Source organism: Schistocerca americana, chromosome 8 (assembly GCF_021461395.2).
Source record: "Schistocerca americana isolate TAMUIC-IGC-003095 chromosome 8, iqSchAmer2.1, whole genome shotgun sequence".
NCBI classification, from domain to species: Eukaryota; Metazoa; Arthropoda; class Insecta; order Orthoptera; family Acrididae; genus Schistocerca; species Schistocerca americana.
The window spans coordinates 492,123,776-492,135,928 of NC_060126.1; the positions used below are offsets into that span (position 1 = coordinate 492,123,776).

General features: G+C 43.7%; 1 protein-coding gene across 1 annotated transcript in view; it reads left to right on the forward strand.

Moving 5' to 3' along the window:
• The window catches only part of LOC124545940 (trypsin delta-like), a 29,504-nt gene extending 17,697 nt beyond the window's left edge, over positions 1–11,807 (forward strand). Inside the window, exon 2 of the mRNA XM_047124902.1 lies at positions 11,409–11,807. Within this exon, the coding sequence (XP_046980858.1) occupies positions 11,409–11,807 (399 nt within the window). The remainder of the gene's footprint in view (positions 1–11,408) is intronic.
• The last annotated feature ends 346 nt before the right edge of the window (positions 11,808–12,153 follow it).

Here is a 12,153-nt window from a genome sequence, read left to right on the forward strand (position 1 = left end):
ATCGTATTGTATGGGTGCCGGAAGTCAGTTTCAGGGTGAAGTTCCGTGGCTGTTCCACGTTGTCGATCAATACAGGGACGGCTAATGCTGACTGTGGATGACGTTGGAGTTGTCGACCGCTGATGTCCCTTATCATCCGATGGTGTCCCATGAGTGTTCGATTGGAGACAGATCTGGTGATCGAGCAGGACAAGGCATCATGTGTACTCTCGGCAGAGCTAGAATGCTGGTCATGAATGTTAGCACAACAGGTCGAATCACCAGACCGACATACAAAACTGCGTTCAGGGGCGTGGCATAACTGTCAGAGTGCTCCCGCTGTCATGCGAAATCACACCCCACACCATATCTCCAGATCTAGGTCCAATGTGTCTAGTACGGAGACAAATTGGTTGCATGCCATAAACTGGCCTCCTCTTAACCAACACACGGACGACACTGGCGCCAGGGCAGACCAGTTTCATCAGAAAACACAACAGACCTTGTAAAGAAACTGTTTCTCTACTTTTTAAAAAGAAAACCTTTTAAATATTAAAACATGACCTATACAAAGACTCTGATTATACCTGTTAGTCATGGACAAAAAAAATTGGCATAGTCTTCGTCAGAACGTGCAGAATCTTATGTGAAACCAATAAGGCGTCAATCTTAATCTAAATATGGTATGCCAATGTTTACATAATAAAAAATTAATTAGGTAATTCAGTACAATTATTATATAGATGTGATAATCACTTTAACGGGGCCAAATGAACAATTAAAGTCAATATAATTCAAGGAAACCTGCAAAAGTAAAAACAAATTATTGTAGGGGTCTACACAGACATCGCGCATCTGCTAGATGTCCACGAAATACGTAATTTTGTTTTGAAGCTGACAGGCAATGAGAAAATAGGTGCAGTTTTCAAGCAGTAGTGGCGGAAAGCATTAGCTGGTAATACATGTAATTTTATGGTAGCTAATTTTGAAAAATGGTTCAAATGGCTCTGAGCACTATGGGACTCAACTGCTGAGGTCCCCTAGAACTTAGAACTAGTTAAACCTAACTAACCTAAGGACATCACAAACATCCGTGACCGAGGCAGGATTCGAACCTGCGACCGTAGCGGTCTTGCGGTTCCAGACTGCAGCGCCTTTAACCGCACGGCCACTTCGGCCGGCTAGGTAGCTAATTTTACTACAGAAAAAATAAAATATGTACTCCTTCCAAAAGAAGTTACAAACAAACATTAAAATAAAATTATAATGAGCAGCAAAATGTCTGAGAAGAATTTTGAAAGAAAATTATTAATTGAACTTTAATTCGGCAGGTTTTCAACACCGTCAACAAGACGAAATAATGGAAAGAATATTTACTGTAACTTAACAAAATTGAGATATTGTGACAGTATTTTTAAAATAGTTGATTTAACTGCAATTGTCCTTAATTTTGAAATGAGAGAGAGCGTAATAACTTTCTTTTAATGTCTTAACTGTTGCTGCAGGCAGTGCGATGACGTCAGCGGTGGTCCGCGCGGACGATGTGTGAAGTGAATCCTGGTTCGTGGCGTGAAGATAATGATGGATCCTCCTGTTTCATTAACATTCCAGTTACGGCGGTGGTCCACGTCTCCGTTGTAGTCGAATCAGCTGGCAGCACTGGCGCGATAGTAATAGTTCCAGTATGCGCGTTGTCGTTACGCGCGCGACGTTTTATTGTTAAGGATTTATTAATCACGCGGTGCGGATAGGTCGGAATTAGGCAATGTATTAATGTCTTTAGTATTTATGATATATATCCGGTTAATGCCAATACTTCACACAGTTCTTTCACCGTGCTGTCACAGGAAAACAGTCACATGTATTTATCACTGTAACAGTCCGTTAAACATCAGTTTAAATTTACGTCGTCGTCTTTAAGACAGTTTGGACGATGTAATAAATGTTTCTTGATCAAATCAGAGCACTGTTCTTTTACTTAACATTTTTGGTTTGTTCCACTTCCACGCAATTCTAACAGTTGGTGTCTCCACACGACAATGGTGTCTGATTCATGGCTAATTGTCACAAGTTCACACAGTTTGTAAAAGCATCACACTCGATATACTTTTCAGGTTTTACTGTTCACTTAATAATGCACGATCTCCTATTAACACAGGAGAGGCACTGTAATTAATGGTTCCCCCGCGTATCACAGTCTTTCACACCGACCTTGGCCACGGTTTTCCACCCGCGAACCGGCCACGTATGACAACAACTCGCACGCTGTCTATCGATAGTCGTTCGCTCTGACACAGTACTTCTCCTACCGTAACCAAAGATATAAAAAGCATATAAAACCAGAACATTCATGTTCGTACAATATAAAATATAAAACAGTAGCAAAATGAATGAAGAAACAATGTGACGTATTAACAAAAAAAGAACAAAGAAATAAATTATACATACGTGCTGTGACAGGGTAAGCACAAAAGAAAAAAAGTATTATCGACTTTCGGGGAAAGCCATGTCTTTACAACCTCCACCTTGCCCTCCCATGTGCTTTCGCTTGATGCCACTGAAGTCGCAAATAGAGGTGGTTTGGAGTCAGTGGAATGCACATTATGGGGTGTCTGGCTCGCACCTGTCCTTGAGGAAACCTTATGTAACAGTTCGTTGTGTCACTGTGGTGCCAACTGGTGCTCAAACTGCTTCTGCAGATCCAGTTACGATGGGCCAGAGCCATACGCCGAGCACGATGGTCTTCATTCTCGGTAATGCAGCGTAGTTATCGGGAGCCCGGCCTTCTTGCGACTGCACATTCCCGTTACCGCCGCTGCCAGCAGTTATTTAGAGTGGCTGCATTCCTGCCAAGTCTTTCTACATTGTCACAGAAGGAACAACCAGCTTCTCGTATCCCAATTACACGACCTCGTTCAATCTCACTGAGGTGTTGATAATGGCGTTTTCGTCGCCATAAGTGTAGTCTTGACTAACGTCAACTCACCACGTCCCATCTCAAAGGTAGCTATCGCTCATGACCGTTCCAGTGTGCATTTAAAGCAAACGTGATTTGCATCCTCACAGGGCGCTCATAATGCCATTCTCACGCGACTGGCGTGAAATTGGAATAGATACCATATTTCAGATGTAGAAACACGCCTACCAACTTCTGCTTATGTCGCACACTTCTTCTTGGCTTTGCGATTTTTTTCCTTCAGTGACTTTTAGTATAATTGTTTGTGGCAGCTGGAAGAATGAAAGGGGGTTCATTAATTAGATATGCAGGTGGCTACCGAACTGGATCGTGTGTATAAACCAACCTTTGCACTGCGTCCTATTCATAGAGGGCTAGACTTAGTAATCTTAAATGATAAAACTCAGTTTAAACACTGCAACCAACTGATTCATTCCAAAGTCTCGAAAGTGTGGACAGTCAACGTGCGATTTCCCTACCGTTGGCGAGAAACTGTAACGTCCAGAACGTTCTAGTACATTAGCAATACCGCAGCCATTGGGAAAGAGCTGTCTGATTTGGACTTTAGACAGGAGATTGCAGAAGCGTATGTCTTGGGTATAAGGTGTTTAAAACACTGTTCTACCGTTGAGCTTGTGTGTGTGTGCAAACCGTAATCTGCAGAATCCGGCAGTCTGAGATCTGCTATGTATTAATCAAGCGCTGGCCGGAGTGGCCGTGCGGTTCTAGGCGCTACATTCTGGAACCGCGAGACCACTACGGTCGCAGGTTCTAATCCCGCCTTGGGCATGGCTGTGTGTGATGTCCTTAGGTTAGTTAGGTTTAAGTAGTTCTAAGTTCTAGGGGACTGATGACCTCAGAAGTTGAGTCCCATGGTATTCAGAGCCATTTGAACCATTTTTTTTTTATTAATCAAGCAACACATATACCTTCACCTGTGTGTCCTGTCACACGACCCTGGACAGATACACCCAACAGCCTGCATACAGCGTGTGCAACAACGTCAGTAGAAACTAATAAAATGCTAAGATCGGGGATTCGAACCGAGGATGAACAAAGCTAAGTTAGGACAACTGACACACCCCGCCGACAATACGTTTTGATTAACATTTCAGAAGCATGATTTATATTTGACACTAATTATTTGCACTAAAAGGGCTAGGACGTTGATAGCGAAAACCAGTGCCAGTGCAGCAAGGTAACTGATGTACATCGTCTCACCAACGCTGCGCATTGTTATAGTAAAATTTACCAACGAGTTCATGCTCCTTGAGGAAGAAATCCCGCGTGAAATGATAATTAAATCAAGGCCCTAAGCTGTCGACAGTCGTTGATATACATGAACGGTGGGAGTTGAAAATGTGTGCCCCGACCGGATCTCGAATCTGGGATCTCCCGCTTACATGGCAGACGCTCTATCCATCTGAGCCACCGAGGACGCTCAGGATAGTGCGACTGCAGGGATTTATCCCTTGCACGCTCCCCGTGAGACTCACTTTCCCAACTTGATGTCCACACACTACATTCGTAGTGCCCCTGGCCACTACACTCATTACTCGCGGCAGACAATCTTACCGAGTCCCGTAAGAGTTCGGGCAATGTGTGTGCATCCAGCACAGAAAGGTCAATGGCCGGCTAGCCTTAACTATATATGAAGATGGTATCAGTTCTTTCGGGCACGTCCGAAAGAACAGATACCATCTTTATACAGAAATCCTGCGTGTCCGCCGCTCATGATGACCCATGACGAAGTGCCTTGTCGTTCGATGACGTCCTCTTATTAGATTGCACAACGTATGTAAGTGTCAGCCAATCAGGGGCTACTCTATCTTCCAGGCTACTCTATCTTTTAATGGTTTTTATGATAACTTCTGTTTTGAAAAGTAATTAATATTTCCAGATGACTTGGTGGAAGACCAACTCACTTTGTCTATATCTCTTGAATTTAGGTTGGCCGCTGTGACCGAGCGGTTCTAGGCGCTTCAGTCCGGAACCGCGCTACTGCTACGGTCGCAGGTTCGAATCCTGCCTCGGGCATGGATGTGTGTGATGTCCTTAGGGCAGTTAGGTTTAAGTAGTTGTAAGTCTAGGGAACTGATGACCTCAGATGTTAAGTCCCATTGTGCTTAGAGTCAATTTTTTTCTTGAATTTAGGATGCAGTTTTTTGTTTTAAACACGACAGGCTCAGTTTGGAATGCAGAAGTGTGATTAGTTGGATCCATTTTTGGTGTACTCTCGTATTTTTTTAGACGCACAGGGCTAGCTGGACCGTTGGCTCCACCCCCAGGGCGATCAGTGGTTTTCGATGGAGACGAGCCGTGGTCCTGCGTTCCACCGGCCCGCTTGCAAAGAGCTTTTGCGTCTCCTGACACCCCCAGCCAGAGGGTTTGACAGACGTTCCACTCCTGCATCCGCCTTTGCGTCGATTTTGAGTGTAGCTACAAAACCTGTCAACAAGCTTGTGGTCTTCTTAGACATGTGCTCCGTTCTATTACAGTGTTAAAAATGCACCTTTACAAGTTCCCTAAACGTTAAAATTGCGAGTAACTGTATCTAGTAGACAAAAACAGGAAAGGGCACTTCCACTCAAGGAAAGGTACGTCTAACGCAAATTTTGTTCAGTACAATCGAATCCGAATGTCCTCATGGTTTCCATTCATATATTTGCTCCTCTGTCCCACTGTAGGAACTCCGATTCATTCCCTTCTTCTTCTGCGTCTTCTTTCTTCTTCTTCTTTATATCTGTTGTGGATTGCCAAGAGAGCCAACCCACTATGAGAGGAAGCCGAAAGGCACGCGTTTTAGCTCACGCAGGCTGGCGTGAGGTCTGGAACAGGTCAAGGAAATGATACTAGCAAAAAAGGACGTAGCTGAGGAATACTTAACTTTAATCCATAAATAGTGAACATCGCTCTTGACGGTACATGTCTTACAGCATCAATAGTAACTGGTAATGGCGCCTTGCTAGGTCGTAGCAAATGACGTAGCTGAAGGCTATGTTAACTATCTTCTCGGCAAATGAGAGCGTAATTTGTCAGTGAACCATCGCTAGCAAAGTCGGCTGTACAACTGGGGCGAGTGCTAGGAAGTCTCTCTAGATATGCCGTGTGGCGGGGCTCGGTCTGCAATCACTGATAGTGGCGACACGCGGGTCCGACGTATACTAACGGACCGCGGCCGATTTAAAGGCTACCACCTAGCAAGTGTGGTGTCTGGCTGTGACACCACATTATCCTTTTCGTCTCTTCCATTTCCCCCTCTTTATTTGCCGTGCATCTTCGCCTGTTCATGTCCCCTTTCTCACTGCTGCTTTTACTGGGTAGGAGAGACACGTTGTGCCAACCTGAAGTTTCTTTGCTGTTTTTAGGAGGCACTGTTGGCCTAGAGAGTAGTTTCTCTGGCTCTCCGTTTGCCGTCGGTAGCGGATATTAGTATCTTCCTCCACTATCTTTGCGTTAGCGTCCAATTCAAGCTCATTTAATTGCTCAGAAATGTATTCTCACTAAGTTTAGGCAAGTAATCACCGAACAAACATCCAAAATAGGGAAAATCCTTGATCATAACTATTTTTTAGTCAACACATAATACTTTTCATAAAACAAGAGAATCATACAGAGTAGTGGTATATGCAATTCACGTTAACCTAAACATTGTGGTAGAGCAAAAAACTACAGAGAAATAGATTATTCTTTCATACGTCTGCAAAATTGCATATATTTATAACTACAACATAGTTATTAAACTGAAAGTCGTACTAAGTTCAGTGCTACCTGGCAGAAGCCTATACTGTTTGCAGGTAGCCCACGTACCTTTTACATTAAAGTAAACACATGGAGCAATAATAACATCCATGTCATAATTAGTAAATTAAGTTTTGATGACGAGCAGCCGACACCGATACAGCATCGCCTCGTTGCAGACCAGAAGATGAAGACGAACGTACATTTATGTACAGTTAACACACAACTGCAGTATGTGAAAGTAGCAGTTTGATCTTGAATCACTATTTCGTTTAGGAAATTATTAAATTACACAAAAGAAATTATGGGAGCGACCAAACTGGTTCAAATATTGACGTTTTATCAGAGGCATCAGACTGATAGACTCTCAATTTACTCAAGTGCAGATAAAGGCTGGACGGCGTGGCCGAGCGGTTCTAGGCGTTTCAGTGTGGAACCGCGCGACCGCTACGGTCGCAGGTTCGAATCTTCCCTCGGGCATGGATGTGTGTGATGTCCTTAGGTTAGTTACGTTCAAGTAGTTCTAAGTTCTAGGGGACTGATGACCTCAGATGTTAAGTCCCATAGTGGTCAGAGCCATTTGTACCATTTGAACTCACAACAACCCTCCAAATAAATTCTGCTGCCGTAATGTGTGTCCTTTGCCTGAGGCTGTGACGTAATGGGTAGTGACGTAATGGGTAGTGACGTACGTCAGAATTGCGACGTATCTAATGGTTCAAAATAAGTATCTTGTTGATCTATGCTATGTCGATAGCTAGTAAAGCAGACAGTTCACTGCATCCAAGTGGCACTGGTAAACCCTCAAAAATTTGCCAATTCTGGTGGCATGAAAACGGTGTTTGCGATGTTTTGATTCAGGCGGCTTAAAAAGCGTTAGAAGGGCTAAAAATGTATCAGAAAATTATTAGAAAATACTGGAATAAAGGTTAAACAGAATATGTCATGATGTACGTTTAATAACTACGACTGATCAGAGAATTGCAAAACTGTAATTAAATTTCATGTAGGCAAAGTCTTATGAAAGTTACTGATTTGCCTTTAACAATGTTATAATTAATTAATAGTGATTGTAACAGCGGCTTTCGAGTGAGATTACTTGTCAGAACAGAGGTGTTTTGATCTCCTGCTTGGACTAAAATACCCCAACTGCTTAAAAAGGCTTTTCTAGAAGAAAGTCAAAATTACGGTGAGCCGTGTTCTCGTATCAGGATTTGCAAGATTAACTCAGGGAAGTCATCCCTCACAAAACCTGTTACGTCACTGTGAATGAGAGGTGGCTGTGACTTCCAATAAATGTTAGCAAAGCTGGCGATAGTTTCTAAAAGACAAACCAAATGTGATAACTTTAAACAGCATGCCTAGGAGAACTTCTGCAATGTTTATCTTCATTACAAATGACCAAAGACAGTGCTGTGTCGGAAGAAGGCGGAGATGAAACAGATGAAACATGTCCAAAGATAATGGTACAACAAGACAGTAAAAATGCAATATTTTCCACTGAAATACAATTACCTCTCATAATAAGAAACGATATCGAGTACAAAACACACACACTCAGGTTGTTTATAATAATATGCAAGTATAATTATTGACCCCTGTTCACAAATTTGGTTTCCCTAGTTCACTTAAGTCAAATGCTACGATGGTTCCTTTCAAAACGACACTGTCAAACTCCTATCGTATCCTTCCTCAATTCAGTCCTGTGCTCCATCTCTAATACCATCATCATTATCGTTACTTTAAGCCTTTCCTTCCTTGCGTCTGTCACCAATTATACAGCCGTGAACAAATGTGCTTTATCCACTATGCGTCCACCTGACACAAAACTTGCCTGCGCGCAACTGATCACTCTGATGATTTTAATACATGTGACATGATAAGCTGTTCCATTTGTCATGATGATGATGTCACTGTGGCTCTAATATACCAGGTGTCACGCAGTCAATTGATCACTAACGTACACTACTGTTGGTGAAAATGGCGACACAGTGAAAGAATAGTCCGAATACATCCAGACTTGGAGGTTGGGTGTAATAGTTTGTCGGTTTTAAGCGACTGGGAATAGGGTGATAACGAGTACATACCAGGTTATTCAAAAATGGATACAATTTAATAAACTTTTATTTCATGAAATACTAATTTTATATGAGTAACTTAAGTCAGTCGGAAACATGTAGTTTTAAAGTACACAACCACAGGTTACCAGTGTATCTACACACATCAAAGAAAATTTTGCATCACCTCGGTTCCGAGAGTTCCGGATCCTGTACAGAAAATTGGTATACATTATCAACATAAACATCATTTCCGCTCTTTTCATTGCTCGTGAAAACCACACATTGCATGTTGTACCACCATACAGCGAGACCTTCAGAAGTGGTGCTCCAGATTGCTCTACACACCAGCACCTCTAACACCCAGTAGCACGTCCTCCTGCATTGATGCATGCCTGTATTCGTCGTGGCATACTATCCACAAGTTCATCAAGGCACTGTTGGTCCAGATTATCCCACTCCTAAACGGCGAATCGGCGTAGATCCTGCAGAGTGGTCGGTAGGGTCACGTCACCCATTAACAACCCTTTTCAATCTATCCGAGGCATGTCCGATAGGGTTCATGTCTGGAGAACATTCTAGCCACTCTAGTCGAGCGATGTCATTATCCTGAAGGAAGTCATGTGCACGATGGGGGTGCAAATTGTCGTCCATGAAGACGAATGCCTCGTAAGTATGCTGCCGATATGGTTGCACTGCCGGTCGGAGGATGGCATTCACGTATCGTCCAGCCGTTACGGCCCCTTCCATGACCACCAGCGGCGTACGTCGGTTCCACATAGTGCCACCCTAAAACAGCAGAGAACCACCACCTTGCTGCACTCGGTGGACAGTGTGCCTAAAGCGTTCAGCCTGACCAGGTTGCCTCCAAAAACGTTTCCGACTATTGTCTGGTTGAAGGCATATGCGACACTCATCAGTGAAGAGAACGTGATGCCAATCCTGAGCGGTCGATTCGGCAAGTTGTTGGGCCCATCTGTACCACGCTGCATGGCGTAGTGGTTGCAAAGATTGATCTCGCAATGGACGTCGGGAGTGAAGCTGCGCATCATGCAGCCTATTGCGGACCGTTTGAGTCGTAACATGACGTCCTGCGGCTGCACGAAAAGCGTTATTCAACATGGTGCCGCTGCTGTCTGGGTTCCTCCAATCCATAACACGTAGGTAGCGGTCATCCACTGCAGTAGTATCTCCTGGGTGGCTGGGCGAGGCGTGTCTTCGACAGTTCCTGTCTCTCTCTATCTCCTCCGTGTCCGAACAACATCGCTCTGGTTCACTCCGAGACGCCTGGACACTTCCCTTGTTGAGACCCCTTCCTGGCACAAAGTAACAATGCGGACGCGATCGAACCGCGGTATTGACCGTCTAGGCATGGTTGAACTACAGACAACACGAGCCGTGTACCTCCTTCCTTGTGGAACGATTGGAACTGATCGGCTGTCGGACCCACTTCGTCTAATAGGCGCTGCTCATGCATGGTTGTTTACATATTTGGGCGGGTTTAGTGACATCTCTGAACAGTCAAAGGAACTGTGTCTGTGATACAATATCCACAGTCAACGCCTATCTTCAGAAGTTCTGGGAACTGGGTGATGCAAAACTTTTTTTGATGGGTGTAATATCGCAGTCCGTTGCTCTCACGTCCTCATCTGACACATGGCATCAGTTTGCGCTTCTTCCTACGCATGGACATCCAGTTTGTAGAAACTGCTCAAACCAGTAGCTTATACTTTTCCTGGTTGATGTTTCAGTAACAAGTAGAAGGCGAAATGCCCATTTTACGGAACTGACGACTCAACTCTTCTGAAGTCAAGAACGCAGACTGCCTGGTAGCCTATTTATTTACAACTGCTGTGAAATGGTTGCCTGTCGGCATGAGCACTCAAGCTGTCGTTTACGCAACTATCAGCGCGCTGGAAGTGGTAATAGGAACTTTAGATCCTCGTCTTTTCAATGGCTTGTAGGTTATTGATATCCAGTTTTTGTTACTTGAAATTCAAATTATCTGGTACAAATATGTGAAATATTTTAAGATACTGCCTCGTTTGTTTCCCAAACTAGAATTACACTTGGTGCAAAAGTCGCTGCATTTGAGTGTTTGAAAATGTTAGTAATATCTTTCTGCTGTTTGAAAACCTCATCAATTTGTATCCCAAAAACATGGCTCATTATACCATATTCACCAGTTACTGTTCATGAAGTATATTAATTGTTGGTATTATTGTACTTGCTATATATAATTAAATAAATTAAGGGAGAGTTTATTTGTTAAGGAAAATATATTATTTTTCTGAAAAAATACTATCAATAATTTCTTCTACGTTTTGGTCATTTGTAGCATTTGTATCAGCTATAGAGTGTTCCAGTTTATGTGATTACGTAGGCTTTCCCAGCGTAATAAGTCTTGAAAGTCTCTTCGGGTTTGCTGCCGGATCCTAAAATCAACTTGACTCGAGAACTCTCAGCAGGACTCATCAGCAGAAGGAGCATTTCCTGAAGATGGCGACCAGTTGGATCGCCGAAATATCGAGTCAAGTTGATTTTAGGATCCGGCAGCAATCCCGAAGAGACTTTCAAGGAATGTTCCAGTCTATTCCCAGCGTTCCCAGAATTTCATTAATATGTATTCGTACCTGCAGTAGACATGATGTGGTCTTCTTTTTTTCTGTACTCAGGCTTCTGAGTCGTTCCCACTAGGCTCGAACATACAAGTGGTCAACCTCCCTGCCGATGGATACGACGCTCCAGCAGGCCTGCCAGTCACTATCTCGGGCTGGGGCGTCACCGCGACCGAATTCAACCCCGCCTACCTGCAGTGGGCGGACATGCACGTCTTGGACCGCGACACCTGCCGGGACATGATGGCCGACGTTGCGGCAGTGACGCTGGGCATGGTGTGTGCGGGGGACCCCACGATGGCCATCTGCTATGGGGATTCTGGGAGCCCCCTGGTATATGGGGACATGCAGATTGGCGTTGCATACTGGACCCGGCCTGGCTGCATCAGTACTACCTCTGTCTATGCCAGTGTGGGCAACTTCCGAACCTGGATCAGGAACAACACAGGAGTTTAGCTCCTGGATGCATAACAGGGATCTTTCGGACCTGACAACCTTTAATTTTATCAACAAACTGTATCAAAAATTGCTTATTTTTGTTTAAGTTCAGTGTAATTCCTGGAAATACAACTGACTTTGTATAGGAAAAACATTGTCTGGTGCTGATCAAATCAATTATTTTTCTTTAATACTAGTTTTGTAATCCAACGCGTCTAATGCATGACAAGGGTCTTCCAGACACCTTACCCGAAAATCCATTTCTCGAATAGTTTATTCATCTGACTCTGATGAAACACAATGTAGGCAAGATAACTGACAACAGTTAACAGTACTGGACACCTACACTCATTGTCGAAAAGTG